At 52.9% G+C, this 26,777-nt stretch overlaps 10 protein-coding genes across 10 annotated transcripts; 4 read left to right on the top strand and 6 right to left on the bottom strand.

Moving 5' to 3' along the window:
- Positions 1–1,062: 1,062 nt before the first annotated feature.
- Positions 1,063–6,158, bottom strand: PSV08DRAFT_39844 (uncharacterized protein). The gene is made up of 4 exons (XM_014225971.2): positions 5,495–6,158; positions 5,255–5,445; positions 2,015–5,206; positions 1,063–1,963 (listed from the first exon to the last, which is right to left on the bottom strand). The coding sequence occupies exons 1-4, from the start codon at positions 5,939–5,941 to the stop codon at positions 1,336–1,338; spliced, it is 4,458 nt and encodes a 1,485-aa protein (XP_014081446.1). The 5' UTR covers positions 5,942–6,158; the 3' UTR covers positions 1,063–1,335.
- Positions 6,159–6,516: 358 nt separating this feature from the next.
- Positions 6,517–7,540, bottom strand: PSV08DRAFT_293713 (class II aldolase/adducin N-terminal). The gene is made up of 3 exons (XM_014225972.2): positions 7,370–7,540; positions 7,139–7,282; positions 6,517–7,080 (listed from the first exon to the last, which is right to left on the bottom strand). The coding sequence occupies exons 1-3, from the start codon at positions 7,475–7,477 to the stop codon at positions 6,634–6,636; spliced, it is 699 nt and encodes a 232-aa protein (XP_014081447.1). The 5' UTR covers positions 7,478–7,540; the 3' UTR covers positions 6,517–6,633.
- A 138-nt stretch (positions 7,541–7,678) lies between these two features.
- PSV08DRAFT_361794 (uncharacterized protein) lies at positions 7,679–8,496 on the bottom strand. The gene is made up of 3 exons (XM_014225973.2): positions 8,343–8,496; positions 8,052–8,275; positions 7,679–8,000 (listed from the first exon to the last, which is right to left on the bottom strand). Exons 1-3 carry the CDS (start codon positions 8,377–8,379, stop codon positions 7,842–7,844), a joined length of 420 nt encoding a protein of 139 aa, XP_014081448.1. The 5' UTR covers positions 8,380–8,496; the 3' UTR covers positions 7,679–7,841.
- Positions 8,497–9,316: 820 nt separating this feature from the next.
- PSV08DRAFT_201494 (uncharacterized protein) lies at positions 9,317–10,613 on the bottom strand. The gene is made up of 3 exons (XM_014225974.2): positions 10,236–10,613; positions 9,910–10,178; positions 9,317–9,860 (listed from the first exon to the last, which is right to left on the bottom strand). Exons 1-3 carry the CDS (start codon positions 10,571–10,573, stop codon positions 9,460–9,462), a joined length of 1,008 nt encoding a protein of 335 aa, XP_014081449.1. The 5' UTR covers positions 10,574–10,613; the 3' UTR covers positions 9,317–9,459.
- Positions 10,614–11,855: 1,242 nt separating this feature from the next.
- PSV08DRAFT_401459 (uncharacterized protein) lies at positions 11,856–14,799 on the top strand (the record flags this gene model as incomplete). The annotated part of the gene is made up of 3 exons (XM_066093619.1): positions 11,856–11,906; positions 12,003–13,517; positions 13,576–14,799. The coding sequence occupies 3 exons, from the start codon at positions 11,856–11,858 to the stop codon at positions 14,797–14,799; spliced, it is 2,790 nt and encodes a 929-aa protein (XP_065949212.1).
- Positions 14,800–14,826: 27 nt separating this feature from the next.
- On the bottom strand, positions 14,827–16,401 carry PSV08DRAFT_222234 (RNase P subunit p30-domain-containing protein). Its single transcript, XM_014225976.1, has 3 exons — positions 16,137–16,401; positions 16,008–16,066; positions 14,827–15,897 (listed from the first exon to the last, which is right to left on the bottom strand). Exons 1-3 carry the CDS (start codon positions 16,210–16,212, stop codon positions 15,109–15,111), a joined length of 924 nt encoding a protein of 307 aa, XP_014081451.1. The 5' UTR covers positions 16,213–16,401; the 3' UTR covers positions 14,827–15,108.
- Positions 16,402–16,821: 420 nt separating this feature from the next.
- PSV08DRAFT_293762 (kinase-like domain-containing protein) lies at positions 16,822–18,408 on the top strand. Its single transcript, XM_014225977.2, has 4 exons — positions 16,822–17,157; positions 17,230–17,424; positions 17,474–17,893; positions 17,950–18,408. The coding sequence occupies exons 1-4, from the start codon at positions 16,831–16,833 to the stop codon at positions 18,034–18,036; spliced, it is 1,029 nt and encodes a 342-aa protein (XP_014081452.1). The 5' UTR covers positions 16,822–16,830; the 3' UTR covers positions 18,037–18,408.
- A 388-nt stretch (positions 18,409–18,796) lies between these two features.
- Positions 18,797–22,220, top strand: PSV08DRAFT_178118 (tRNA synthetases class I-domain-containing protein; the record flags this gene model as incomplete). The annotated part of the gene is made up of 4 exons (XM_014225978.1): positions 18,797–19,846; positions 19,897–20,178; positions 20,226–21,167; positions 21,219–22,220. The coding sequence occupies 4 exons, from the start codon at positions 18,797–18,799 to the stop codon at positions 22,218–22,220; spliced, it is 3,276 nt and encodes a 1,091-aa protein (XP_014081453.1).
- A 114-nt stretch (positions 22,221–22,334) lies between these two features.
- Positions 22,335–25,386, bottom strand: PSV08DRAFT_222240 (uncharacterized protein; the record flags this gene model as incomplete). Its single annotated transcript, XM_014225979.2, has 6 exons — positions 22,335–23,851; positions 23,916–24,270; positions 24,320–24,523; positions 24,572–24,702; positions 24,757–24,919; positions 25,061–25,386. 6 exons carry the CDS (start codon positions 25,381–25,383, stop codon positions 22,760–22,762), a joined length of 2,268 nt encoding a protein of 755 aa, XP_014081454.1. The 3' UTR covers positions 22,335–22,759.
- Positions 25,387–25,782: 396 nt separating this feature from the next.
- PSV08DRAFT_361801 (uncharacterized protein) lies at positions 25,783–26,276 on the top strand. The gene is made up of 3 exons (XM_014225980.2): positions 25,783–25,813; positions 25,875–26,005; positions 26,061–26,276. Exons 1-3 carry the CDS (start codon positions 25,806–25,808, stop codon positions 26,186–26,188), a joined length of 267 nt encoding a protein of 88 aa, XP_014081455.1. The 5' UTR covers positions 25,783–25,805; the 3' UTR covers positions 26,189–26,276.
- Positions 26,277–26,777: the final 501 nt, after the last annotated feature.

Here is a 26,777-nt window from a genome sequence, read left to right on the forward strand (position 1 = left end):
GAGCGAGAACACACAGTAAACTCCAGGGGGGAGGGGGGTGCTCCCCAATCCGTATACAACACCACGCACTAGCGGGCGCCCAGAGCTAGTTCGTTCTTGACTCCCATCTATTCTGATACAAACACCCAATATATTCCATGTTCCCTTTCCGATTCTTCTAGAATGCCCATTCTTTTCGTCCGAACGCGCGGCAAACCCACTATATCCTTCCTCCATCCTAGTCATTTGTTCCCTCTCTATGACTTTCTCCCCCCCCCCCCCCCCACTCTAAACCAGACAAACATGTTTAAAAAGGACAATTCGGACCCCTCTCCCACCCCCATCTTCATCCAAAACACCAGTATTTACTTTTTTCAGTACCCTCTGAACCTTCATCCCTTGTACGAGAAAATCGAACAAAGATGCAATTTACCTACCTATTAACCTACTCCTTCGGAAATCCCCTCCCGACCTTTCTACCTCACCCTTCTTTTTTTTTCGTGTATCCCCAAACACGTAAACTACAAAAACACGATCCATAAAGTGCTGCTGAGTCTTACGCGCGCGCGTTTTGCCATTATGAAACCCGCCCGTCTTTGCCAGCCCCTCCATCCCAACCCCCCCCCCCCCCCCCCCCCTTCTTAGACTTGTCTCTTTTTTTTTGTGATTCCATCCATCCATCCCGCACTATTTGTGAACGTGGGAAAACAAAATAAAACTGTGGCAAAGTACAAGTATAAGTTTGTGTAGTTATACTATACATAAAAATAAATAATGGTGATGTGAGGTGAAACTTGACCGGAGGCGCGGGGGTTTGCTGGATGAAACGTTCAACCTAGTTTTCTTTTTGTCCGCTACTACTGCCGACCCGTCTTACGTGCATGGAAGAGGGTGGGGGGGCAGTTTGCGTTTGCTTCAGAACCTGGTGTTCTTTTTTGTTTTCCCTTTCATGTTTTGTTGCTTGTAGATGATCGTAATCTATGGGTCCAAGCAAAACAAGGGTGCGAAAAGAAAACAAGTTGTACATGGTAGAACGGCGTGCGTGTGTGCGTGTTGTTTAGAGTCATACTCATACAATACATAGTACACATTGTATCTGCCCAACCTGGTTTGTCTTTGCTTCCGCTTTCTAACAACGTCATGACATTTGTCGTCTGATGATGATGAAGAGTCGCAAAAAAAAACCTAGACTCCAGTCTCTACCTCTTACATCACTACCCTCATGTTTCCCGTCCATTGTCATACCAACTCTCCCCATCCTTACTCTGATGTGAAAAATAATAATAATAAGGGAAAACAAAGAGAGCATAGCAACAACCCTTAACCACTTACAAAAGAACCCCCCATGTTCCTCCCCTAAACTTCATCATCACTATCATCATCCCCCAGCAACTCCCCCTCATCCGCATCCACAACCGCGTAATCTCCTCTTCCACGAGCAAAACTGCTTCGAGAAGTATACGTCCGGCCGTAGCCCCCATATCCACCACGTCCACCGCCCATACGCCCAGCAGCCCACCTCCACACACTGCCCGCTAGCAACGGCAGCGCAGCAATAACGGCCACAAGTCCTGACACCGCTGCAATGGGCCACTTAACCCACGGCGCATCGCTATCAAACACGCCATTGCCGCCACCCTCGCCCAGCCGGATACGACCAAACTTGCCGTCCCAGTGGCGCCAGACATAGTATCCGATTCCGCCCGCGGCTGCAAACGGCAGTACGATGGCGAGGAAGAGAGAGAAGCCTCCGATGCCGTGTTTCTTCTGGAAATCTTCTTCGAAGCCAGGGCATGGATGCACGTCGCCTGTCTTGTCGAATTCGTTTCCGCCTTCGCACGTCGACAGTGGGATCTTGCGGAAGCGACTGTTGGACCAGTATTCTTTTACGCCCTTGTTCTTGCAGACAGCTGAGGCGTCTGGGAGTTCGAGACCAGGTACGAGTACGCAGTCGCCGCTGGAGTCGCGTTCGTAGTTGTATGCACTGTGGGTATGCTATTAGCCTCTGTCTTGCAAGATTGTCATCAAAACTCACCATTCGTAATCACGCCTTGTGCAAGAGCAGTTGCGTGCAATGTCGTGCATTTGATCAATGCGCTGTGCGTTCCGGCACTTGACACCCCGTTTCTTGCGGTGGTATTGGGCTACGTGCCCAAACAGACATTCAGGCTGGTCTTGCTGAAGGGGATGCTGGGGACTCCAAAGATCGTAGTCGCCGCGAGTAGGATCGTGCTCGTCGAGTTTGCATTCCTTGCTGAATTCTGGAAGACCGGAGAAATCGAGATTGACGGTAACAAGCTCCTTGCTGTCTTTGCCCCAGAGAAGAAAGTTGAGCGACGTATCGCTGGGTACCGTTGTGATAGCGTCGACCCGGATCTTGTGGTCAGAGAACTTGTACAGGTTCCATTCTACGCCGCTGTCAAGCGAGTAGTATACGTGGTCCGTGTCTTCACCTCGTCGCACAATGACAATGACGGATCCTTGATCGCCAAACTCCCACGCGTAGGTGCCCTTCTTGATTTCCCTCCACGTGATACCCGCGTCAGTAGTCATAAAGGTGTCGGCCTCGCCGAATGTTGTCAGCTCGGGTCCAACATTGCCGACAGCAAGCATCAAGCCTACTGCCGTGGGAGACGAATACATTTCACGGGGATCAGCACGCTCCGTGTATCCGTGAATGTGCAGACCACACTTGTCCTTGTTCGACACATCACACTTGTACGGCTTGCCATCAGAGTCCTTCTCAGGCGCTTGCAGAGACTCCCAGTCGGCACCGTCGTTGTGAGTGATACGACTCTGTTTCTTCTTTTTGCTGCCCTTGTCAACCTCTGCAATGTTGATAACCACATTGGCAACAGCAACACCCTCAAGACCCTGCATCTTCTCAAAGTCGACATAACCCTCATTGTTTCGGTTGACGCCGCCCAAGCTCATGACGTAAGAAGTGCCATTGCTGTTACTCTTGATGATAGAACCATACTCCTGGTCTCGTGTTGGGTTCACCGTCACATGCAGAAAGACTGCGTGCGTAGAGCTATCCAGCACCGTGTATGCAGTCTGGTGCACGTCAAAGAACTTGGGAGGGAATTTGGCCTCGGCGAAGGTGCTGGCGTCCAAGCTGGCATCCAGGCGGAGACTGTTATCCTTAGCCTTGGTCGCAACCATGATAAACTCAGACATGGTTGCGAACTCCACAACCGACTTGAACTTGACATCCTTCTTCTTGAACCAGTCGTCACTCGAGATGAGCTCCAGCGGGGCATTCGTTTCCTCATTCGTGTGTTGTTCGCAAAACACTTGCTCTTCCTTGACACTGCGCCCAGTCTCGCGCCAGACAAACATGCACTTCTTGACGTATGGCACAAGAGACTCCCAGCTATCGTCCTCGCCGTTCTTCTGTGAAACGTAGGCTACAGTGTGGCACTCTTTGTCTCCCGCCTTTTCGCAGTTCTTGCCGCCAACCCAAATGATCCAACCCTTTTGCTTGGGATGGAACTGCATAATGGGCAGCATTTCCTTGTTGGGTACAGCGGGCGCGTTGAACGAGTGAATGCTGTCATGGAGACCGCGATCCTCGGAGTAGTAAACTTTCTTTCCTGCAGTCAGGAAATAGACATTGTTGTTCTCGTACTGATGAGGGTAGATTCTAACAATTTCATCATCGATAGCCTTCTTCCACTTCTTTCCGTGGTCGTGCGATATGTAGGCCGTACGCTCATCGGTAAGCATGACAACTGTCTCATCTTTGCTTCGCTCGTTGCCAGTGTCTTCACCTTGGGTGTTGCGCTCAAGGTAGTACTGCTCCACGAACTCACCACCCTTAAACTTGGTGATTTCATTGGTAATCTCTTTGCTCTGCGGTGGCCGCTTCTCCGAGGCTTTGCATTCGCGCTCGACCTGCTTGTCTCTGTCCGTCTCACCTTTGCATTGGTTGCCGGGAATCTTTCGCCAGCCCGAACTGCCTTTGTACGTCTTGGCATCTCCTTCGCAAGCTCCCTTTGGTAGGCTGAACGAATCGTCAGGCTCGCATTTCTTGTCTTTGCCTTCACCAACAGGGGCAAAGCCAAAGTCACATTCGTAGTCCCGGAATTGGTCGCAGTCGCAAGGCTTGAAGGTGGGAACCGGGTCTTTGAAAACTTCGCCAACAGAGCATTCAGCATCCCACTTTCGCCTTCGGAACAGCTGCTTATGGCCCATGACACAGCTTGCAGCCCCATCTGCGTCTTTTCGCACAGACCATTCGGCATCAAAGTCGCTGTCTCCACACTTCTTGAGCATGTCGGTGAAGTCAAGGTGAACGATGACGTGCTCGCGGCCGCCACCATCCTTCTTCTTGGATCCGTACAGCATGAACTTCAAACTTGTCGAATCGGGCAGCGTCGTTAGTTCGCGTGCGCGGATCTTGTAGTCAAGCTTGATTTTCTTCCAGGTATCCTTTCGTCCATGTTTGAACGAGTATCTGATCTCGTCAGTGTCACCTTCGTCAAAAACTGCCACGAGGACGGATCCCTGGTCGCCGAATTCGTATTTGTGAGCTTCCTCGAGCGCAAGTTCCCACGTGAGACCTGCATCATCGGAAACATATAGGTCGCCATCGGTGTACTTGCCAAGGAACTCCCCGGTGTTTCCAACACCCATGACAATTCCTGGTGCTGGGCTCGAAAAAACGCGGCCGCTGTTGTGCAGATTGGTGACGGAGTGCAGATGGAGTTCTTCGTTTTTACCCTTGACTGTGAGCTTTTCAAAAGTTCTGCCGTCATCAAAACTGATGCGCGACTTTAGCTTCTTGGTTTGGCCCGACTTTTCAACCTCTTTGTAGTTGTCAACCGTATTCACAAGCACCACACCCTGGATATTTGCAATCTTCTCGAAATCAACATATCCGTTATCGTTGCGGTTGGTGTGTTCGACGTTCTTGGTAAAGTATGTTCCGTTGGAGTTGCTGGTATACAAATTGCCCATGGCGACATACTTGGATGTCATGACATCGACTTGTATGCTGTAGTTTGTGGACTCGAGAATTGTGTACGCATCTTCTTCAATCTTGTGGTCACCGAATTGGGCGTGGTGCCAGGAATCGGTGTCCTGGGTTACGTAGAGCGCGAGTTCGCTCGAATGTTCGGCTTTGGCAGCGGCGACGATGTAGCCCTTAGCCACGGCCATATTGGCCATGCCCTGTACAGTACGCCCAGAGGACATGGTGGGCTCTTCCATGTGCTCGAAGAAGCTGTGCTCTGTTAGTTCCTACTCTCGTATTTGATTTATCGCCACCTACTCGTCTGACACGAGAAGTCTAAAGTCTTTGGATCTATCCGAGTATTTTCCCCTTGTGATACACAGTATACGGTCATCGTGTTTGTCGACGCCTTGGAGAAATCTCTCCGAGGATTTGGCCCATTGGCACATTCGGCGATCCTTGATCAGGCCCTTGGGCTCAGTCTTGAAGCCATCGGTGGTGTAGTATGTCTGCCGCAGATTAGCAATGCGACTTGTAGTAATCTCAGAAGACGCATACCCTTCCGAGACACGGCGCCGTAAAGCAGTTCTCAATCTCGTTGATGAGTATCTTCTTGTTGTCCTGCGCGTGCCAACCCACTGGACCTGCCGGCGAAGGTGCAAGTTCCGTCTCGAAACTTTTCCATGTTTCTCCTTGGTCAAATGTAATCCAGTGCTTCTTCTCGCTCAGTACCAGCGCCACCTTGTTGTCGAATGGATTCTTGATGATGCCTAATCCCTGGATATCCTTTAATTGTTCCCAGCCCTTGCCAGCATCGTGCGAGCGGTATATCTTGCCCGTGTCGAGTTCTTGTACCAAGGCGACTCCAGAATCGTCAAAGTACATGAGGTTGACAAGCTCATTTTTGAAGGGCGTCGGCACGACGAGCGGGTCGTCCTTTGCGGTGGCGGGCGAGGGTGCTAGTGCCAGCAGGGCGGGCAGCAAAAGGCCCTTAATGTATTTCATGGTGCATAGAGGCGACGGTAAGACGCGTGTGTTGATGGAGGAGAGAAGGCGCGAATGTTGGAGAACAACTGGCGAGTCGACAATTCACAGCCTCAAGCACCGGACCCAATGACGCTGACGGACCTGAAACACACGTCGATGCGCCGCGATGGCGGAGGCTCCCCAACCCAATCAAGACACAAAGTCAAGAATCAAACCCCAAGGAGCGGCGTAGGAGGTGACAGAGGCAGTGTGCAACAATACAATGGCAAGATTGGCAATGCGATGACAGACAGCGCCAACAGTGCAGTGCCGTGCCGTGCAGTAGGCTCAACTGGCCAGATAGAGCTTGGGGGGCCAGTCGCGTATAGGCGGACGTCCGCGGCTGCTGTCCCGCATTCTACATCCCTGCTAGGACCGTCGCCGGTTCCGCTCCCAACTCCAGTACTCGCCGCCGACTCTCCTTCATACGCCTTGACAATTATTAGATACTGACGCCAATGCCTGCGACTAGACTACGGGCCCGTCAACTGTCAGTGTCTTGGCCACAACTCATGCGCTACCAGGAAGAAGGCTACAGAGTCACGATTCGAACAAGGCCTTTGACATGAGATTTGAATACCTAATTGACCGGCAGACAATAGTAATATCCCCGGCGCCGGTTTCGTCTCATCCGTCTCAGACTGACAAAAGAGCCAGGCCATGCCACCGCTTTACTTCGTCCATGGCAGCCCCAGCTTCTTCATTTCCACCGCGAGCTGCAGGATGTAATCGATACTTTCGCACTGCGTTTTGGCCTTGTGCACATTATCGCCCCAGACATAAATCCCGTGTCTCCGCACCAAAATTGCATACGAGTCCGGGTACTTTTCCATCGCCTCCTCCAAGCTCTCCCTCAAATCCTCCTCGTGCGCCGTGTTCTCGATAATCGGGATGCGCAGCCGGTCGTAGTAGCCCAGGTTTCCTTGCTTGCCCCGCCCCTTTGGTATACCCTTTATTTGCTCAATCTCCTCAATCTCAAAGCATGCGTCCTTGCCGAAGTCGCGCTCGACGAGGAGAGTAACGAGTACTGCCCATTGCGAATGCGTGTGGATGCAACATCCGGCGCCGCGCTCAAAGGCTGCCATAAACAGTGGGGTGCAGGCCGAGGGTTTGAGGACCTTGAATGTGGAAATCAGATGTGCGCACCAATCTCATGTGAAAATGTGTGATCTGTACCTGTGGCCTCCTGAGGTACTCCTTACTATTGAAGTCCATGACAAACATGTCGGTAGGCTTCATGAGTTCCTTTTGTACGCCACTCGGCGCAATGTATATCTTGTCTTCATGGCGTATGCTTGTTCCTCCGCCAGTGCCTGTCACCTGGCGCAATTCCCATTGTTAGCCATGCAGTCAGAAAAGCGCCTCTTCACTTGCTGACCCCCAATTTCACGGGAGGAATCCTCATACCCAGCCCAAGTTGTAGAACTTTGCGCAAAGCGTGCAAATGTGGTTTGCCGGGTGGCTTGGGTCATCAGAGTGCACGAGGGCCTCTGGATCCTGTACATTGGAGCTCATTATGGCGTTTTTAAAGAATGTGCCTCTCTCTCTTTTTGAGGCGCCAAAGTTGAGAGTTTTTCTCAATGCCCAAATGACGCGTTGGGCGACCGCGAAGCTACTTACCCCACGTGGTCTGGGCGGATGGTCTTCACCCCACTATTCTAGTCAGGGCTGGCTGGTACAAGCCCTGTCACCGTTACAGCATTGAGAACTTCTGAGTACATTCAAAGAGTGGGTTCGTTTATTCAACCTAAACATATTACTCAAGCAAATACAAGGTCGCCTCGCACAAGGAGACTACGACTCGTGGTATCATTGACGTCCAAACGCTCACTACATTATGATTTCCTCCACCAAGATTGCGCAACCGGGTATATCGCAACTACTTGGTCGTCTCATTTTGCGCCAGAGGAGAGTGCTCATGCTCCTTCTTCTTGTCAAGGTGAAGCGCATGCTTTAGCTTGTCGCCGAAGCCCTGGCGGTCTGGGGACTGAGAGTGACCACCGTGCTTCTCCTTGTAGACGTTGCCAGCGCCGCCTCTCTATATTCATATTAGCCTTGTCCTCTATACATGCACAAAGAGGCCACATACTCCAGTGTGAAACTCTTCCTGTGGGTTGCGCTGGTTGATCTCGGGTACCAGGTCGACTGGGCGACCTTCGTCAGACTGCGGGCCAACACGAGGCGACTTGCCCATGTTTCCAGCTCCACCGCGGCCAGTTGAGAATTCGCCTTCGACAGATTCGCCTTGAATGCCTTCGCGAACGAGGCCTCCGTCGGTATAGACAGTATCGTCTTGGCCGATGTTGCCAGCGCCTACGTGAACAACAGTCAACTTCTGCTTTTACAAGACATGCGCGTTTTCTGGGAAGATGCGACTGACCTCCACGTCCAGTGGAATGAATCGGTGTGCTAGTCATCTTTTCTTTATTTGCTGCTTCGAGAGTGTCTTGAATTCAAAATGTATACGATCGAGATCGCACAGAACCGGTGTTACGACTGAGAGAGTAAACCAGAGTATGCCAACAGCCCAGCGCAACGCGACCAGAAAGCCCTTATAGTCATTCCTTCAGTCGGGAGACAACCTCCAAGAGACTGCAATGACGCAATCTCATTTGCACCCATTGGCAGCGCGGGATGAAAATAAGCTCCCGCAATCCAAACCAGGCATCGGCCTGTCTACGGCTGCAAGTAATTCAACGAAGTTTGCTCGGCCAAGACAATTTGCAACAATGAGGGACGGCGTCGCGTCTTCACGCAGCCCTCTCATTGTACCGTGTACGTGGTTTATGCGATGGCGTGAGGTGATCGCCTGATAAGCCAGAGTGAAGTGATTCGCTCTGCAAGTGACTAAGCCGCCTACATCCCACTGTTTCCAAGCCTCGAGACTGGCAATCTTACGCGAACATGCACGGGCAAAGAAGCGTGGCTGATGTTACAAGGTTTACTTGGAAATGCTATTGGAGAAGTTTGCAAAGCACGAGGTCCACTGACGTTTGTCTGCCCATCCTGGTGGTCGTCGATCCTGACGCAGGCACAGCAATTTCGTCAACTATGCAGGAACGACGAAATAATTTCACATACCTAGCCATCATAGCGTGGTACAAATCCAAGTACCATGGCACGATGATAAGCTCATTATCTAATCACAAGTCCCCGTTACTTGTAGAGCCACAGAAACCAAACCAAGCCAACACAGCACGTGTAACATAGTGGCGTCACACATTCTTCCAAACACTCGAGCCGCACCTTCCATACTTGTTTCAAACACATACCTTGACCGTCTTGAGATTTGAATGGAGCAAGAATGCGCCATCTTTAACGTCCCAATATCTCGATGTGGCACAGAGCTTGTTTAGAAACTCGAGGGTGATGTGATTATTATTACCTACGTGATACGACGGCCTAAGACCCTAATAAAACTAATAGGAAACGGGACAGAACATGGGTATCGTAACATTTCAGAGCTCGGAACAAAAGGCCCCATCGCTTGCATTCTCTCAAGACGTAAGGCTTTGGTCATCGCTGTACCTGGCGTGACCGTCTTCTGCAGACTGGGCTTGCGCTTTGCTCTGGTCTGCATGCTTGGCGGGATCGAAGACGTACATTGGGAACTCCAGGAATAGGGTTCGCTTCAGAAATACCGGCATCCTTGCGTATAGTGCCGGTGGGAAGGGGATGAGGATGCTGGTTCGTTGGAGATACCTTTCATACTCAGGCCAATGGCTGCCCTTCTCATACCTCTTCTTTGCTGCTGGGCGTTCCTGTAGCGTAAGACCTGATACGAACATGAGAAGCAGGGTCAAGAAGAAAGGCCCGAGGATCGACGCATAGAGGGCATCGTAGGCACCTCCCGAGACGTAGTTGTACGCCGCTGGCGACACAGCAATGGTGAAGATACCTGGGAACTGTCAGCTTCCGCCAAGAACATATGCACCGCCAGGACCCACCGAACTGAATAATGATCTCCCCGAAGTAGTTGGGATGCCTGGTCCACGCAAAGAATCCCACATCGCAGACCGTGCCGTCGCTTCCATTTGCAGTGCGGAATCGATACTTTTGGATGTCGGAAACGCTCTCCATAATGAATCCAATTCCCCAAAGGATAACGCCCGCAATATCACATCCCGTCCCGAACTCGGGCTGATTGAACTTGGTAACATTCGGCGAGTTGAGTAGCGTCACGGGTAATGAAACGGTCCAGACCCAAAACATTTGACTACGCTCTCGTCAGAAACAACATCCTCTCAGGATAGGACTAACTGCATCCACTCACAAGACCCAGAATCCCAGGAACGACCAAAACTTATCTCGCTTGTCATCAAACCTGTCGTCTTTTCCTGTCTTGAGGATACGGAAAAGCAGGAACCCGCTTAGTCGTGCCGCCCATAGCATAATAAAGAGCGAGACGACGATGTTGCGTGGCTCATCCCTATTTTCGCTGAAAGAAAGCGTGAGGATAGCGAGAAGAATGAAATTCGTCCCGCCGGCGAAATCAGTGAGTTTGTCGAATTTTAGCGAAAACGCTATCGCGAAGAAGAAGAGTTGGTAGGCAACTGTAATCAAAAAGGTTATCGCAAGGTAGTAGTTGTCAAGCACGTGTACGGCCGCCATGGTGTCGGTTGGTAGAATACTATTGCTCTGTGTGCTCCTCAGAGGAAACAGAAGAAGAAAAGAGCACGCGCCTCTACATATAACACACCCGTCGATCTAGTCGCGCTCTCGCGCCTCACGGAGCCCGGACAGTGTGCTCAAGGCAAAATCTCGCCGCTTCTGGCATTTGTTGCGCTCAGAGAAATGTTAGCCCGGTCGGGTCGATGACGCACGTCATCGGCGGGAGGGCCAAGCCACGATACGTAGTGACGACTCTGGCCCGCGATCAGCCGCTTGGTTGCGCATCCCTCCACACCTCATGTATCCATCCACCCAGCAAAATGCACGCCTCGAATCCAGAGCAGCCACGCAGTGCACTCGGGGGCCTAGACATAAATCCGGAAGATCCAACTCCAAACCCGCATGACCCGTGCTGAATAATCTACCCGCACACGACGGGACACTGAAACTCCGCTCGTGTGAGCTACCCATGTCGCATCTCACACATAAACCGCATCAGATAGTCTCTCCAGCGGTTAGCCCAGACAGGCTTCTATCGTAAAGCTTTCCACATACATCGCCCATTTCTCTGCTGAACCGCCCAGAGTTCCTGCATCAAGCCTTTTGATTACAAGGGTTGGTCCTGAATAACTAATGCTCTCCACTGCGGTTGCTTTAACTCCCGTCCCCCCGTCTCCAGTCCCCTCAGGGCGCCCACTTAGCTCATGAGACACAATGGTTCAAGCTGACCGGTACACGTAACTGCCAAACACACGAAACCGCCCACCCCTCGTCGGGCCTTACTGGGTTGGTACAGGAAACAAAAGAATAAGTGGGTAAGGCGCCTGGTTGGGACTGTTGAAGTAACACGATTTAGGGGTGGGTGAATGCATTCTTTGCGGAAGCGCTGGACGTTGCTTGTCTCTTCTCTTTTCTTCTCTCTTACACAGGAAAGGCTCATGCTCCGTGACGATACCCGCTTCCAACTGCCGCCATTGTTTCTGTTTGCGCGGCTCCACCGTTTTGCTCCTCTTCTCGCTTCTCTTCGCGCGACGTTCCCCCCCTTTTGTTCTTCCACCTCGTTTTCTTTCCGACTACGACTTCCTTTGAAATCTGCTGTGCAGGTCTCCTTGGAGCAGGAAAACAAGGTTTCTTCTGCATGTCTGTGACATTTGCCTTTTTCGATTCTCTTTTCTTTCCAGCAGGACTGTTGATGTTTTAATTAATGATTGCACTTGTTTTTACGCCTTATCTGGATTTTTGCTTTTTTATAACGGCATCGCGCGTATACTAAATTACCATTATGAAGACGACAACATCGTCCCTGGCTTCGGCCTTGCTGCTAATCAGCGCAGTATGTACAACCCATTAATCCCACAGTCTACTGATGCTAAGTATATCAAAGTCTCTTGCTTACGCAAAACTTGATATCCACAATACTCACATACAGACGAATATTGCTGGAAAACGTATCGATGACCTGGTCTCTGGAGTTGATCGGTCGGGAAACAATGTTTTCGACAAACGCGATGTCCCTGCTATTGAACAGGCAAATCCTTTTGACAGCACACACATCGTTGCCAGGTCTGCACAGAGCGGTCTGGATGCAGATGCTTTATTGAATAGCATTGCACCAAGTCAGAGTGTCGGTAACGGAGACATTACCACAAACGACGTTGGTGGAGATATTGCCAATCAGATTGCTGCTGGAAGTACGAATAGCATTGGCAACACTGGCAGTGGGCAGGGTGGACAGACGCAGAGTGGATCGGCGAATGATACTGGGGTGCAGGCACAGAGTCAGAGTCCTGCTCAGGGAACTACGCCAGGAGCTGCCCAAGGTCTTGCACAGGGAGCTTCTCAGGGAAGCACTCAAGGAACTCAGGGAACCCCTCAAGGAACAACTCCAGGAACTGCCCCAATCAACTCTCCAGGTCAAGGAAGTGACATCATCTCGAACGACGTAGGAGCTGCTCTTGAAAGTCAACTGGAGCCAGGAGGTGATTCGACCGATGCTAATGTTCCTGATGTCGGTGGAGCCATTGCGAATTCAATCGCACTTGGCGGACAAAGTCAACCAACACCATTACCACAGAGTCAGCAATCACCACAGGGTCAACAGCCACCGCAAGGCCAAGCACCGCAACAGGCCCCCCGGCCACCACCATCGGGCCAGGCACCTCAGGCTCAGGCACCTCAGGGTCAGGCACCTCAGGCTATGGCACCCCAACCCATGGCGCCCGCAGCCAGCCAGGCCGCACCAGGAGCGGCCCCAATGGCATCGCCAATGGCAGCTCCGATGGCATCCCCAGCAGCAGCTCTCGAGGCGTCGCCGATGGCGTCTCCTAAAGCATCTCCAGCGACACCCCCGGAGATGGGTTCAGCGCCTCAGGCTATGGCACCCCAACCCATGGCGCCCGCAGCCGGTCAAGCCGCACCAGGAGCGGTCCCAATGGCATCCCCAGCAGCAGCTCTCGAGGCGTCGCCGATGGCGTCTCCTAAGGCATCTCCAGCGACACCCCCGGAAATGGGTTCAGCGCCTCAGGCTATGGCACCCGCAGCAGCAATGGAGGCATCGCCAGCAGCAGCCCCTGAAATGTCTCCAGCAGCATCACCTGCAGCGGCTCTAGAAGCGTCGCCAGCAGCGGCTCTAAATGCGTCTTCAGTAGCATCACCTGCAGCATCTCCATCATCATCTGAGATGTCACGAATGACATCCCCTGAAGCACCTGCGAAAGCAGCTTCAGAGGCATCTCCTGCCATGTCCTCAGCAATGTCGTCAGGGGGATCTCCCTCCTCAAAGCCCGTCATAACCGTGACACCCCCAGGAAAGTCATCTCTGCCAGCAGTGACGCCTATCCCCTGGACCAACTCACCATCGAAAATGGGAGGAATGAAAAGCAGTGCAAGCACAGAAGGGCCAGTCACTCCAGCAGCGTTATCCGCTAAAAGCACCAGTACAATGGTATGCCACTACAATGCACTTGCAGTGTCTAGTGATTGATTACTAACAATAACGGTAGATGGCTGGCGCAGAAATGGCCTCGCCCGGCTCAATGGCCAGCAACGGAACCGCTGCAGCTGTAACATTAATTGCCGAGGGTGGCTCGCCAGCTGCCGCAGAAGCGGTTTCCAGTTCCATGTCCACTAGCATGGCATCAATCAACACTGCAACCCTGACACCGGGTGGCCTTGCTGCTGCAACCACGACAACAGCAGTAGGTAGTCCTATTGCAGTCATCGCCCAAGGTAATGTCACCGCCAGCTCCAGCGGCGCCTCGATGACCATGGCATCTGAGGGTGGCTCCGGGGAAAGCAATGCTGTGATGAGCAAGGCGTCTGGCAGCAGTGCTGCACCGCCGGCGGCCGCAGTTACAGTTGTTGCAGGGTCAGGAAACTCGTCTGAGCCAGCAGGCATGATGAGTGGCGGGGGTGCTGGATCGTCCATGCCCTCCAAGAGTGGTGCTTCGGCTACAGCTGATGCCGCTTCAGGTGGTGCAGCTGGCCCAGTCACTGTTATCGCAGGCAACGGAACATCACCGACTGCTGCTGCTGAGGCTGTCAGTGGATCAACCTCCATGGCCTCTGGTATGGGTTCGAGTGGTGGTTCCTCAAACGGAACGTCAGTCGGACCTGCAGTCACTGTTATAGCAGGCGGTGGCGAGGCAGCTGCAGCCGCTGCGACGCGAGCAGCGGAAAACGGAGGCTGCAATTGCTCTTGCCTGTGTCCTGCGGGCTCCTTCTCCATGGCACCGCCACCGGCCCCAGCGTTCCAACTGGGCTCTTCGAGCACGATGCAGACAATGGTCGCCAGCCCCATCACCGTCGAGGCAGGAAGCAGTAAAGCAGGTGCAAGTTCAGGTTCCGGCTCCAGCTCCAGTTCTGCCTCCTCCTCCGCATCCTCATCCCCAATGTCGACAACTTCCTCCTCCGCCGCAACTTCAACCTCCGCTGCCGAGGCAGCTAGCTCAAGTTCTGCAGCTACACCCGCGGCAACTACCTCGTCGTCGTCGTCGTCGTCGTCGTCGTCTTCTTCTTCCTCATCTGCAGCAGCAGCGACTAGCATCTCGGCTCAAAGCCAAATCGCAGCCAATGCACCGCCCGTGCCTACACCTATTGGCGGTGCGGAAACGCCAGCTGGCGGACTGCCGTTTAACATCAATACTGTTGACTTGCAGAGTCGTGTTACTGTGAATTTGGGAAGGAGACTGGCGAAGCCGACAGTGGCGCCGAGGGCGTGGTGGTGAAAAGTCAGTAGGTTAGTCAAGTTAGTACGAGAGGTTATTGTTAGTATTTGTTTGGTCTGATTTTTTTGGAGGGGGAGGGTTGTTATATTTGTCCCCAAGTGTATGTGTGGGTTCTGGTTCTTATGGTATATATATATATAATTGGTTTAGTAGGGCATTGAGTGCGCCTGCTTTGCTGTGACAGGGTTGGGTTTAATTTATGAAAAAAGATGAAATATAGTAGTACAAGAAGATCATTGCTTGCTGTTTCGCGCGTCTAATTGGGTATCATTTTTTTTCTTCTTCTCTTGAAATAAGCACTTTTGTTGATTATGCGGGCTGCTGTTGTTGCTCCTGGCCTGCTTCCTGAACTTTTGCCTTTTTGTTCTTTGCTTGTTGGCGTTTGGAAATGGGCTTTTCGGCTTTTGTCTCGTGCGTGGGGGTGGAGTCCAACGTGTCGCCTGGGCGCTTGCCGTTTTGGTTCTTGTTTGCTTTTCCCTTTTGCGCGGACTTATCTTTTGTCTCATGTGCTGGCTTCTCGCCGCCATGGACGATATCAACTATGCCCTTGAAGCTCTGTCGCTTTAAGCGCGCAAACTCGACGACGCTTCGTGGCTCCTTGGTGAGGCCGTCCTTGGCCTTTTCCGTGCCGAGTCCCCATACTGAAGCGAGGTTGATGATGTCGCTGGGTGCGCGTATGCCCAGGGCGGTGTTTGCTTCGGAGCTGAATATCAGACCGCGGCCTCTGGTGACGCGAATGAGCTGGACGGCGTTGCTTATGACATTGCGCTTTGCGGCCGGATCATTTGATAGGATGCCTTGGCTATAGCAAATCTCAATCTTGATTCCTCGAGCTATAGCGGTGCCGAGCATAGGAAACTTGAAGTGTGTTTCGAAGCGGGTGGCGAGGTCGAGCGAGATGATATCCACGTCGAGGCTCTGGCATGCCTGTTGCAGGGTGCGCTCGTCGGTGGGCCGGGCAGCAACCAGGTCATAATGCTGCTGCAGCTGGGGGATGCGGAAATTGGAGGCCGAGTCAGTGAGGAAGATGTTACAGCGACGCAGGATGCGTATCCGGGCAGGGACGGGGAAAGGCAGGCTGGTGGGTACGGGGGAAGTCTGGTGGTGAAAAGGCATTGATCAGCGTGGCGTCGCAGGCGCAGGCGCAAGTGAAACTGGAAAGTGGAAGCCACAACCGGAGCAGCAGCAGCAGCAGTGTGGGGACCTACTATATCAGCGGGGAGCCTCCCAGTGTATGTGTGCGTGAGAGCAACGACATCGTATCCTACTGCATTACATCAGCCCGGCGCTCGCTGCATTGCATCACTCCGACGCCCAAGGATTGCGCAGCAGCTCACATTCGTCGAGAAAAGCGATTGTCCGCTGCAGTCCCGGTGTTGGGCCAGGCCAGGGCACGTGTAGATCGTGGAACATTTTGCGCAATGGCGTCGACGGGCACAGAACGAGTGGTGGGAGTGGGAGAGGGCGTGGGAGAGAGGGCGGCAAGGCTGCGGAAGAGCAAAATAGGTAAGTCGACCAAGATCGTCACCGGGCGGGCGGGCGGTTCGCATAGAAAAAAACCCCGTTAGCATGTGGTGCCGGAGCTTGGCCGTGGAATGCAATGCCTTGCTCTGCTCTGCTGCATCGAACTGAACTGAACTGGACTGGACTAACGCGCGCACACAAGCCACACACTACCGCCCCCAGCAGCCCTCGCCGGCCTCGGCAGCCTCAGCAGCCTCGGCAGCCTCAGCGCCGCCACACGCCCGGCCGCGCCAGCCACAGGACGAGTGCGGCGGCCATCGTCACCGCCTCTTTGGGCTGCTGTACTGGACAGAGACACGGGGCGGGTTTGCTGTGCTTGCTGTTGCTGCTGCTGCTGCCGCCGGCCTCGCCCTGGTCCTCTGCCTGCCGCCGCCGGGTGGTGCCGCCAGCCTCCGCCCTCTGCCCCCACTCCCACCAACTCCAACTCCAGCACAAACACCACCGCCTCCGTCACCACCACCACGCGACCCCCCGCCCCCGCCTGCCCACCACCCCTTCGCTGCCACCATGGCGCTCAACAACTCGAGCGGCGCCACGAGCATCGCCCGCGTCTATGCCGATGTCAACGCAAACATGCCCCGCTCCTACTGGGACTACGACTCGGTCAACATCTCGTGGGGCGTGCTGGAAAACTACGAGGTCGTCCGCAAGATCGGCCGCGGAAAGTACTCCGAGGTCTTTGAGGGCATCAACGTCGTCAACTACCAGAAATGCGTCATCAAGGTCCTCAAGCCCGTTAAGAAGAAGAAGATCAAGCGTGAAATCAAGATTCTGCAAAATCTGTCGGGCGGCCCCAACATTGTCTCGCTGCTCGACGTGGTGCGCGACAACCAGGTGAGTTGCCCATTCGGACTTGGCCTTGGCGCCTGGCTACCGCTGCTGCTGCTGCTAACACGCGACGCATAGAGCAAAACCCCTTCGCTCATATTCGAATATGTCAACAACACCGACTTCCGCAGTCTGTACCCCAAGTTCCAGGACTTTGATGTGCGCTTCTACATCTTCGAGCTGCTCAAGGCCCTCGACTTCTGCCACAGCAAGGGCATCATGCACCGCGATGTCAAGCCTCACAACGTCATGATTGACCACGAGAAGCGAAAGGTGCGCATTGTAAACTCGCCCACGCGCTCCACTGCTAACCCGAGCCTAGTTGCGCCTGATTGACTGGGGTCTGGCCGAGTTCTACCATGCAGGAACAGAGTACAACGTCCGCGTTGCGTCGCGTTACTTCAAGGGTCCCGAGCTGCTAGTCGACTTCCAGGAGTACGACTACTCGCTCGACATGTGGTCGCTGGGCGCCATGTTTGCCTCGATGATCTTTAGGCGAGAGCCCTTTTTCCACGGCAACAGCAACTCGGACCAGCTGGTCAAGATTGCAAAGGTCCTTGGCACCGAGGACCTCTTCGACTACCTCGACAAGTACGACATTGAGCTGGATGCCCAGTACGACGACATACTCAGTCGGTATCCCAAGAAGCCCTGGCACTCGTTCATCAATGCCGAGAACCAGCGCTTTGTCAGCAACGATGCCATTGACTTCCTTGACAAGTTGCTACGATATGACCACCAGGTAAGCCCAGTCAGCACCTGCGCCTTACAGCGCTTCCCCGCTAACACGCGCCCTAGGAACGACTCACTGCCCAAGAGGCCATGTCGCATCCTTACTTTGCTCCTGTCCGACAAGCTGCGCAGCAGAACAGCACCGCAGCATGATTGAGATACCCAATTCACGTGATGAAATGTTATGTAATGGCATAAAAGCACAGGCGCCCAACCCTTTACTCAAATCAGAGCATTCTCCTTGCAGTCACGCTCTGAGCGTGGCGGACTATCTGGCGTGCCGGCGTGCACACGGGGCATGAACAACGGAGCGATATATATGCAGGGCAAAAGACGGGGGGGTACTGTTCTTGGATAGGCCATGAGAGAACGGCAGCGGGCCAGCGCAGGCGTATTTTTGCGACCAACGCTCTAGGGCTGACGGTCAGAATAATGCATAGCCAAGGTGTTAGTGGGCTTGTACAAATGTCCAACGGAGTGAGTCCTCTTTCTCGAATGTTATCAATGAATATGGTATTATGATGTGAACTTCAACCAGTGATTGCTTCGAACGACTTGACAGTGTCATTTGTATTAGGGCCAAGGGCATTTTTGTGAGTAGTTCATCAACGGCTGAACCGTTCCCTGCGAGTTCACCTGGATGCGTAGGCGGGGTCAGATCGGACGCTCGGACTCAATGTGGGGGTGACGCATGCCGGACTTTGAAGACTCACACCCAGTCACTATTTTGTTAATGTTGCCCCGCCCCGCGCCCATTACACTGCGCGCTGCTTGCAGACAATCCCTCACACATACCAATTCCTTCTGGCACAGACTACAGTTGCCATCGCGAATTTATACTGCCCTTCACCCTCACTCTTCGGCTCACGCTGGGCGCGTGCTCACTCTGCACCACCACTACTCGACCCCAACCATGGCGCTCAATGCGTCCTCCCACAACACCACGGGTGACAAGACGGCACCCAACACCGCCCCACCGCCCGAACTGAGCGGGGAAGCCAAAAAGGATATTCTCGGCGCCGCTGAAACCGAAGCCACTGGCCAAAATGCGCCCGGTCGCGAGAACGAAAAGGGCGTAGAGAAGAAGGAGAAGACTGCCAAGGAGCTGGAGAAGGAGAGGAAAAAGGCCGAAAAGGACGCAAAGTTCAAGGCCAAGAAGGCTGCCGCTGCTGGCGCTGCCAAGGATGCTCCGGCAAAGGAGAAGAAAAAGAAGGGCAAAGAGGAGGAGCAACTGCCCGAGTACGTTGAACAGACCCCCAAGGGCGAGAAGAAGCGTCTTCAGAGCTTGGACGGTCCATACACAAAGGCATACATCCCCAAGGTTGTAGAGTCTGCATGGGACGCTTGGTGGGATGCTCAAGGCTTCTTCAAGCCCCAGTTCGCAGAGGATGGCAATGTCAAGTCCCCTGGCCATTTCGTCATTCCCATCCCACCACCCAACGTCACGGGCAAGCTACACTGTGGACATGCGCTCGCAACAAGTCTTCAGGATGTCTTGATAAGATGGCACAGGATGAGAGGCTACACTACGCTGTATCTTCCTGGTTGTGATCACGCGGGTATTGCTACGCAGTCCGTTGTCGAGAAGATGTTGAAGCGAAGGGAGAACAAGACCCGATATGACCTGGGTCGCCAAAAATTCCTCGAGAGGACTATGGAGTGGAAGGAAGAGTACCACCAGCATCTTACCAACACCCTCCGCCGAATGGGTGGTTCCTTTGACTGGACGCGCGAGGCTTTTACCATGGATGAGAATCTGTCAAAAGCAGTCACAGAGACGTTTGTTCGCCTCCACGAAGACGGTCTGATTTACCGAAGTAACAGACTGGTCAATTGGTGTACAGCCTTGAACACGGCTTTGAGTACTCTTGAAGTCGATAACAAGGATCTGGCTGGCCCGACCAAGCTGTCTGTTCCGGGATACGAGAGAATGGTCGAGTTTGGTGTCCTTACTCACTTCAAGGTATGCCGAGCATAGTCTAATTTCGAAAACTGTACTAACAATTTCTGTAGTACGCCATTGATGGTACCGACCAATTCATTGAGATTGCCACCACACGTCCTGAAACTATGCTCGGTGATTCCGGTATCGCCGTCCACCCCAAGGATGACCGCTACAAGCACCTCGTTGGAAAGAAGGCTAAGCACCCCTTCATCGACCGTCTCATGCCCATTGTCGCGGACGAATATGTCGACCCCGAGTTCGGTACTGGAGCCGTCAAGTTGACACCAGCACACGACCCCAACGATTTCAACCTTGGAAAGAAGCACAACCTTGAATTCATCAATATTCTCGTACGTCTATCCCCTGAAAAACTCTGAAATAGCACTAATTTATGTAGAACGACAATGGAACAATGAACAAGAACGCCGGCCGTTTCGAGGGCGAGAAGCGCTTCGATGTTCGTTACGCCGTTGTAGACGCACTCAAGAAGGAGGGTCTGTTTGTCAAGACCGAGCCAAACCCAATGAAGGTGCCCATTTGCTCAAGATCTGGCGATGTCATTGAGCCCATCATGAAGCCACAATGGTGGATGAAGATGGAAAGCCTAGCCAAGCCTGCCATCGAAGCCGTCGAGAAGGGTGACATCAAGATTCGGCCAGCTACTTCCGAGAAGATCTACATGCACTGGATGAACAACGTCCAGGACTGGTGCTTGTCGCGCCAACTCTGGTGGGGTCACCAGATACCAGCCTATTTCGTCCAAATCGAAGGCGCCGAGGGTGACCGCAACAAAGACGAGCTCTGGATTACTGGTCGTACAGAGGAAGAGGCAAGAGCAAAGGCTGAGAAGAAGTTCCCTGGAAAGAAATTCACATTGTCACGAGACGAGGACGTGCTCGACACATGGTTCTCCTCTGGTCTGTGGCCATTCTCCACTCTGGGTTGGCCAAACCAGACCGCCGACTTTGAGAAGCTCTTCCCCACCTCTGTCCTTGAGACCGGTTGGGACATTCTCTTCTTCTGGGTCGCTAGGATGATTTTCCTATCCCTCTACTTGACTGGAAAAGTTCCTTTCAAGGAGGTCTACTGCCATTCTTTGATTCGTGACTCTGAAGGCAGGAAAATGTCAAAGTCGCTCGGCAACGTTGTGGACCCTGTAGATATCATGGATGGTATCACCCTTCAGAAGCTCCACGACCAGCTCCGCGCAGGTAACCTGGATCCCAAGGAGTTGACCAAGGCCGAGAAGTACCAGAAGACCGCCTTCCCTCAGGGTATCCCCGAATGTGGTGCTGACGCGCTCCGTATGGCACTTGTCGGATACACCACTGGTGGAGGAGTAAGTTTGTCTTATCGTTTCTTATTATATGCAATACTGACGTCTTCCTAGGACATCTCGTTCGACGTCAATGTCATTCACGGATACAGGAGATTCTGTAACAAGATCTACCAAGCCACCAAGTATGTCATTGGACGCTTGGGAGAATCCTTCACGCCGCAGGAGAAGGTCGGAAAGAGCGGAAAGGAGTCTCTGCCTGAGCGCTACATCCTCCACAATCTCAACGCCGCGGCCAAGAAGATCAACGACCACCTGGAGGCGCGCGAGTTCAGTCTTGCCACCCAGGTTGCGTACAAGTACTTCTACGTCTACCTTTGCGATACATATATCGAGAACAGCAAGGCCATCTTCGATGAAGGTAGCGAAGAGCAGAAGGAAAGTGCCAAGCAGACGCTTTACACTGCCATCGAGGGTGGCTTGAACATGATTCACCCATTCATGCCCTTCCTCACGGAGGAGCTCTGGCAGCGACTGCCCCGAAGGCAAGGCGACAAGACACCTTCCATCTGCATCGCGCCTTTCCCACAATACTCTCAAGAGTTGGAAGATGAGACCGCAAATGCCGAATACGAGCTTCTCGTCGACAGTGCAAAGGGCCTTCGTTCTATGACTGCGGAGTACGGCATCAAGGATAGTGCGTCCACATACATCCAAGCCCTCGATGATGGCACACACTCTATTCTCTCTTCCCCCACATCTCTCCCCTCGATCCGATCTCTGGCGGGCAAGACTGTATCCGAGATCAAGATCCTGTCACCCTCTGAGGCCGCGCCCTCTGGCTGCGCCGTGTACACAATCGGCACATCAGCGACTGCGTACCTCGACGTCAAGGGCCGCATTGAGCTCGACAAGGAGATCACAAAGGCCCAAGACCGCCTTACAAAAGCCAACGAGACAATTACACGCCAGAAGAAGATTATGGATAACGACTGGGAGCAGAAGGTCAGTGATGTGGTCAAGGAACAGGAGAGGGAGAAGCTCAAAGCTGCGGAGCTAGAGGCGAAGAATTGGGAGGCGAGCATTGCGCAGTTTGAGAAGATGAAGATTGAGTAGGTAGATGTATGTGTGACAGAGAGAGTAAGAGATGTATGATGAGAAAGCACAAGTGCACCCAATGAAGATTTTCATTATTTCGTAGTAGAACAATGTGAATCAAAGATGAGAAGAAATTGGGGGCGGAAAAAAAAGAAGAAGATGGCGTTTTAACTTCATTTGATCTAAATCTGAATCTGCCTTGCCTTGCAATCATATTTGTTGTACATGTTAAAAAGCCTTGCATCATCTACGAAGAAACGCATGTCGCCCATTTTGTTCCAACCTTGGAAAAGAAGAAGAAAAAACCCCTCTTGGGTTACTTCGTCTGGCCCCTTGTCCTCCTTTCCTCGATAGCAAGACGGTTTGTAATCTGGGATATTTGTGTGACGGGGGGGGGGGATAGGTATACAACTGGTGAATCAAGAACACCGTAGGGGAAAAAAAAGAGCAGAGAGGGAAGAAGGAGGTACATAGCAGTCAACAAAACCCCCCTTCCAATCAAGAATGGGGTTTGGGAAAAAAAAAGATAAGTTAGTAAAATGCAAACATTTTTTTTTTCACGACGCAGCCCCAACTTCCACCCCTTTACCAGCACCAGTCTCCATACTGCCTTCACTCTTAACCACCAATTGCGTTGTGTTTCCTGCCATCTCGTTACCCAGAACCTCGGGCCTCCATCTAAGCAGCAACTTGCGTGCACTCGGCTTGGCCCTCTCGTTCTCCGCCCACATCTCGGCGAGGACATCAACGACGATTTTGCGGACTGGGGGACGAAACATGTACAGGTAGTGCAGAGCGTTGCAAGCGAGATCGATGCGCTCGGGGTCCTCTGCCATCTTTTTCAGGCGAACAAGGAGCGTGTAGTCTATTGAAGGGATTTCGGAGAGGAAACGCAGGAGGATTTTATCCGTGTGCTCAATGTATGGGAGGATACCGTCGACGAGGCGGAGGGCGCAGCGGTGGTAGTTTCCTCTTGGGGGTTTCGAGGGCGAAATGCCATTTACCGTGCCGTTTGGTAAGGGGGACTCGGCCGATTGAGCGAGGATCATGTCGTTGTACCATTCTTCGTTGAGCCAGGAGATTGCGACGTCGATGCGGCGTTTCCAGTCGTAGAGGATGTATTGGTAGAGGGAGTCACGGATGGAGTCGCTGATTTTGGGGGCGCTGCTGCTGCGGGTGGTGCTTTTGACGGCGTACTCATCTTTGATGACATCGGTGGGATCGTCGAGACCGGCGCTTGCGCGCGTGGCGAGGCGGGTTAGGATGGTGACCCAGGCGTCGCGGCTGTAGTCTGTTGCTGCTAGACGGTTAAAACCACCTTTTGTGGCCTTGCTCTTTTGCGTCTCATCTACACTGCTCAGCATGCCGAAGGCGCGATGTACGGTCATGTCACCGTACTTCTGGACATCCTGTTCGGATAATGGAGGTGCTTCGGGCAGCTTGAAGGGTGCTAGAGCAGTGGATGGGCCTTGTTGAGTTGGGAAGGGATTCGAAGGGATACCGTCAAGCTTGTTCATGATTTGCTCAGCATCTTCGGGTTCAAAGTCGGGTTCATATTCCTCTTCGTCTTCTGCGGCGGGAGCGCTTGGTGGTTGAACCGGTTGACTTGCAGCGTTTTGGCGCAGTGTTTGATACCGAGCGCGGACGGCCTAGATATATGTTAGTATGCTACACATTGATCTAGTATATGTTCAAACAAAGACCACCACATACATTGATTGCTTGCTCAAGCTTTTGCGGGTTGACCGACTGCAGGACTGGCACCACAATCCTGACCAACTGCTCAGGATCTTTGAAATTTTGCACATCAAAGTTTGCAGTACTGCCCTCAGAGTTGAGCGTATACAATTGCCGCCAGCTGATTGGGCCAGGCGGCAGAGGCTGAACAGAGGGTGTACGACTGGGAGGCTCAGCCACAAGTCGCTGTCTCTTGGCGTGATCGAGGCCATCGGTCGGCTCAGCGGGTGCTGGTCGTTTACGATTAGATTCCTCAAAGAATTCTACACGGGCACGATGCATGCGTTCCAGGAACTGTTGTATACGTCCATTGATTGGGTTCTCGGGGTTCCTGTAATGGTAAGTACTTGAGATGGCATGACACCCTGAGGCTGACATACCTCTTCATAATGTTGACGAGCAACGCCCTTGTTGTACGCTCAATCGACTTGATAATGACCTTGTTCTTAGGCGTCATTGGCGAATTGGCAAGCTTCAGGGGGTTGAAGTTGAAAACACTGTTCAAGATTTTATTTGCAGAATTTGGTCGGCGATGGATCAGCATGCCCAAGCTGTTCAATGTGGCAGTCACGAGCAGTCCGTCACTGGTCTGTGTTAGATGCATATCGGCAGTCTGTGACTGTCTATCTAACCTGTGATCCCCATGTATGATATCCAATAGCCTGTCCAGTAGTCCATGTCCTTCAGCCTCGAGGCTTGCATACGGTATAAGCGGGTGATCGCGGGGCACAATAGAGAGGGAAATGTCGTTGTGATCGGCGCGCTGCGAGACATGAGATTTTGTGTTTCTACGTCGGGGAGGTGGAGGAGTATCTACCCTAGGGTCTGCCACGCCTGGTGTCTGTACCAGGACGACTTGTTGGAGGAACTTGACGCAGCATATACGCACGCCGGGGGCGGCCGAGTCCATTCGTCGCAAAATGTTTGCTTTGATGCCAAACATGAGGCCCCAATTTTGCGAATCGCTGGGGTCGGAGACACTGGGCACATGCAAGAATAAGAGCGTGTTCGCATGAAGACAGTCAAGGAGCATGCGAGCATAAAGGGACCTCAAGAATGCGCAGGGCATGTTTGACATGCGAGGGGCTCTATCTGATGCGAAGGATGGGGGGTTTACTTACGTATGCTTGTATACGAGCGGATACACGCTCGCGGCCGCCTGGATGGCACTCTTGATGACGCTCTTGTCATCGACATTCTCCAGGTAGGCCTTGAGGGTAGCTAGCACCGAGGGCGCGCTGCTCTGCTTGGCCTCCTGGGGCCATGCTGGCGACGCAAAGGCCTCTGCCAAAAACTCGGCACCCCAGCGCTGTATCTCGATGCTCTGGTCTTCACTGTAACCGATGATAGGGAGCACGCCCGGTATAATGGTAGGATAGTATCTACCGTCGCCTAACGCGAGCGACCGGGCCGACTCCATCTGTTGTATCGTTTGCGAAGTCATGGTGATGGTGGTGGCAGCACACTGGCGGCGCGCCTTGTAGTGAAGAGTACGAGTTGGAGTTGTAGGAGGCGTAAGGCTTGCTTACGCGCGCGACGCAACAGTCAAACTAAGAGCGCGACAAAGACCTGACGTGTACGGCCAAAAGGCGTCCCATTCCCCACAATGCTAGCAATTACAAAGAGGCTGTAGAGAGCGTAGAGAATGAAAGGGGGGACGGGGATGTGGATGTGGATGGGGACGGGGACGGGGGTGATGATGGTGTTGACTACAGCTACGGGCGCGAGGTGAGTGGCGCAGGGTTGACGCTGCGACTGCGATGATGTGCGCCCTGCCCGCCAAGACGCCCGCCTAGCCCTATGCATCATCTCACCACCATTTCTTTCCCCGCAGAATCCGCCTGGGAGCCTCACAACACCGCCGCCATGGGATAGTAAGTCTGCGTGCTATATTCGTATTGTTTCTGCCGCGCATGCTAACATTGACCCCAACAGCAAGCCATTCCGCTCAACCTACTACGATGACCGCATGCGCGCCTCGCCCGCCCTGCTGCGAGCCCGCGCGCCCTACCTGATCAAGAACACCATCACCGGCTTCGCAATCTGCTCGCTTGTCATTGGCATATGTGCGCATCCTCTCCTTGCCTCTCTGATTGGAGTGCTGACTCATCTTTTTGCAAGACACGTACACCATCAATGCCATCTCTCAGGACGAGTTCGAGGATGTCATTGTGCCAGACAAGCCGCTGGACAGATCCGCTCAGCCTACCACCCAAGCCCTTCAGCAGGCCATGGACGCACGCAAGTAAAACAATCATCTGCCTGTATATTGGTGTAAAAGACATGTATGCATTGGGCTGGCGCTACAGGAATCATTCGGGAAATACCACTTTTTCGCCATTTTTGAATCACACTGTGCTCAAGACTGTCCGTTCCTGTATCCCACTTGCACATTCAAGATCAACATGACTGGACGATAGCTACGGTAGCGATCTCCGCTCCGCCTTGCACCCACTCCACCGACCAATCATGTGTGCTGCAACAACTCCTCCGTGAGGACCATGGAATGTCTTGTGGCTCTATTGCTTTTTTGTCATACGCCATTCCCACATCCTCAAGGACTGCTAGCAAATTGGTCTTGTAGGACCGGAATATCTGCAATCCGCATGATCCTCTGGCACCAACAAAATGCAGGCCCTATCATGATAGCCGCTTAGTCACGCGCATTCATATGATAGTTACGTTTCCGTTGACTTCACAGCTTCTTTCTGCGGTATGAACGTCGCGCTTACAGCAGTCTGGAAGATTTTTGTGTGATGTTTCTTGGGTCATTTTCCCACTTTCTCCTCCATATCTATCCTTTATATACTCAAAACTACGTCCCACAGCTCTCTCATT

This window comes from Bipolaris maydis (assembly GCF_028858645.1).
Source record: "Bipolaris maydis strain C4 unplaced genomic scaffold PSV08scaffold_6, whole genome shotgun sequence".
In the NCBI taxonomy this organism is placed as follows: Eukaryota; Fungi; Ascomycota; class Dothideomycetes; order Pleosporales; family Pleosporaceae; genus Bipolaris; species Bipolaris maydis.

What these genes read in the sequence shown, in the direction of transcription:
- PSV08DRAFT_293713 (XM_014225972.2), bottom strand. Translation starts at nt 7,477, where the DNA reads ATGAGCTCCAATGTACAGGATCCAGAGGCCCTCGTGCACTCTGATGAC. An exon ending in AGTTCTACAACTTGGGCTGG is followed by an intron (nt 7,283 to 7,369) that starts GTATGAGGATTC and finishes GAATTGCGCCAG; the next exon opens with GTGACAGGCACTGGCGGAGG. An exon ending in AGTACCTCAGGAGGCCACAG is followed by an intron (nt 7,081 to 7,138) that starts GTACAGATCACA and finishes TCCACATTCAAG; the next exon opens with GTCCTCAAACCCTCGGCCTG.
- PSV08DRAFT_293762 (XM_014225977.2), top strand. Translation starts at nt 16,831, where the DNA reads ATGGCGCTCAACAACTCGAGCGGCGCCACGAGCATCGCCCGCGTCTAT. An exon ending in TTGACCACGAGAAGCGAAAG is followed by an intron (nt 17,425 to 17,473) that starts GTGCGCATTGTA and finishes ACCCGAGCCTAG; the next exon opens with TTGCGCCTGATTGACTGGGG. An exon ending in TGCTACGATATGACCACCAG is followed by an intron (nt 17,894 to 17,949) that starts GTAAGCCCAGTC and finishes CACGCGCCCTAG; the next exon opens with GAACGACTCACTGCCCAAGA.
- PSV08DRAFT_222234 (XM_014225976.1), bottom strand. Translation starts at nt 16,212, where the DNA reads ATGTTCCACGATCTACACGTGCCCTGGCCTGGCCCAACACCGGGACTG. An exon ending in AATCGCTTTTCTCGACGAAT is followed by an intron (nt 16,067 to 16,136) that starts GTGAGCTGCTGC and finishes GATGTAATGCAG; the next exon opens with TAGGATACGATGTCGTTGCT. An exon ending in GGAGGCTCCCCGCTGATATA is followed by an intron (nt 15,898 to 16,007) that starts GTAGGTCCCCAC and finishes TTTCACCACCAG; the next exon opens with ACTTCCCCCGTACCCACCAG.
- PSV08DRAFT_39844 (XM_014225971.2), bottom strand. Translation starts at nt 5,941, where the DNA reads ATGAAATACATTAAGGGCCTTTTGCTGCCCGCCCTGCTGGCACTAGCA. An exon ending in CGGCGCCGTGTCTCGGAAGG is followed by an intron (nt 5,446 to 5,494) that starts GTATGCGTCTTC and finishes AATCTGCGGCAG; the next exon opens with ACATACTACACCACCGATGG. An exon ending in ACAAGGCGTGATTACGAATG is followed by an intron (nt 1,964 to 2,014) that starts GTGAGTTTTGAT and finishes GCATACCCACAG; the next exon opens with TGCATACAACTACGAACGCG.
- PSV08DRAFT_361801 (XM_014225980.2), top strand. An exon ending in CTCGCTTGTCATTGGCATAT is followed by an intron (nt 26,006 to 26,060) that starts GTGCGCATCCTC and finishes TCTTTTTGCAAG; the next exon opens with ACACGTACACCATCAATGCC.
- PSV08DRAFT_361794 (XM_014225973.2), bottom strand. Translation starts at nt 8,379, where the DNA reads ATGACTAGCACACCGATTCATTCCACTGGACGTGGAG. An exon ending in TCATTCCACTGGACGTGGAG is followed by an intron (nt 8,276 to 8,342) that starts GTCAGTCGCATC and finishes TTGTTCACGTAG; the next exon opens with GCGCTGGCAACATCGGCCAA. An exon ending in AGGAAGAGTTTCACACTGGA is followed by an intron (nt 8,001 to 8,051) that starts GTATGTGGCCTC and finishes ATATGAATATAG; the next exon opens with AGAGGCGGCGCTGGCAACGT.
- PSV08DRAFT_201494 (XM_014225974.2), bottom strand. Translation starts at nt 10,573, where the DNA reads ATGGCGGCCGTACACGTGCTTGACAACTACTACCTTGCGATAACCTTT. An exon ending in TTCCTGGGATTCTGGGTCTT is followed by an intron (nt 10,179 to 10,235) that starts GTGAGTGGATGC and finishes ACGAGAGCGTAG; the next exon opens with TCAAATGTTTTGGGTCTGGA. An exon ending in GGAGATCATTATTCAGTTCG is followed by an intron (nt 9,861 to 9,909) that starts GTGGGTCCTGGC and finishes GACAGTTCCCAG; the next exon opens with GTATCTTCACCATTGCTGTG.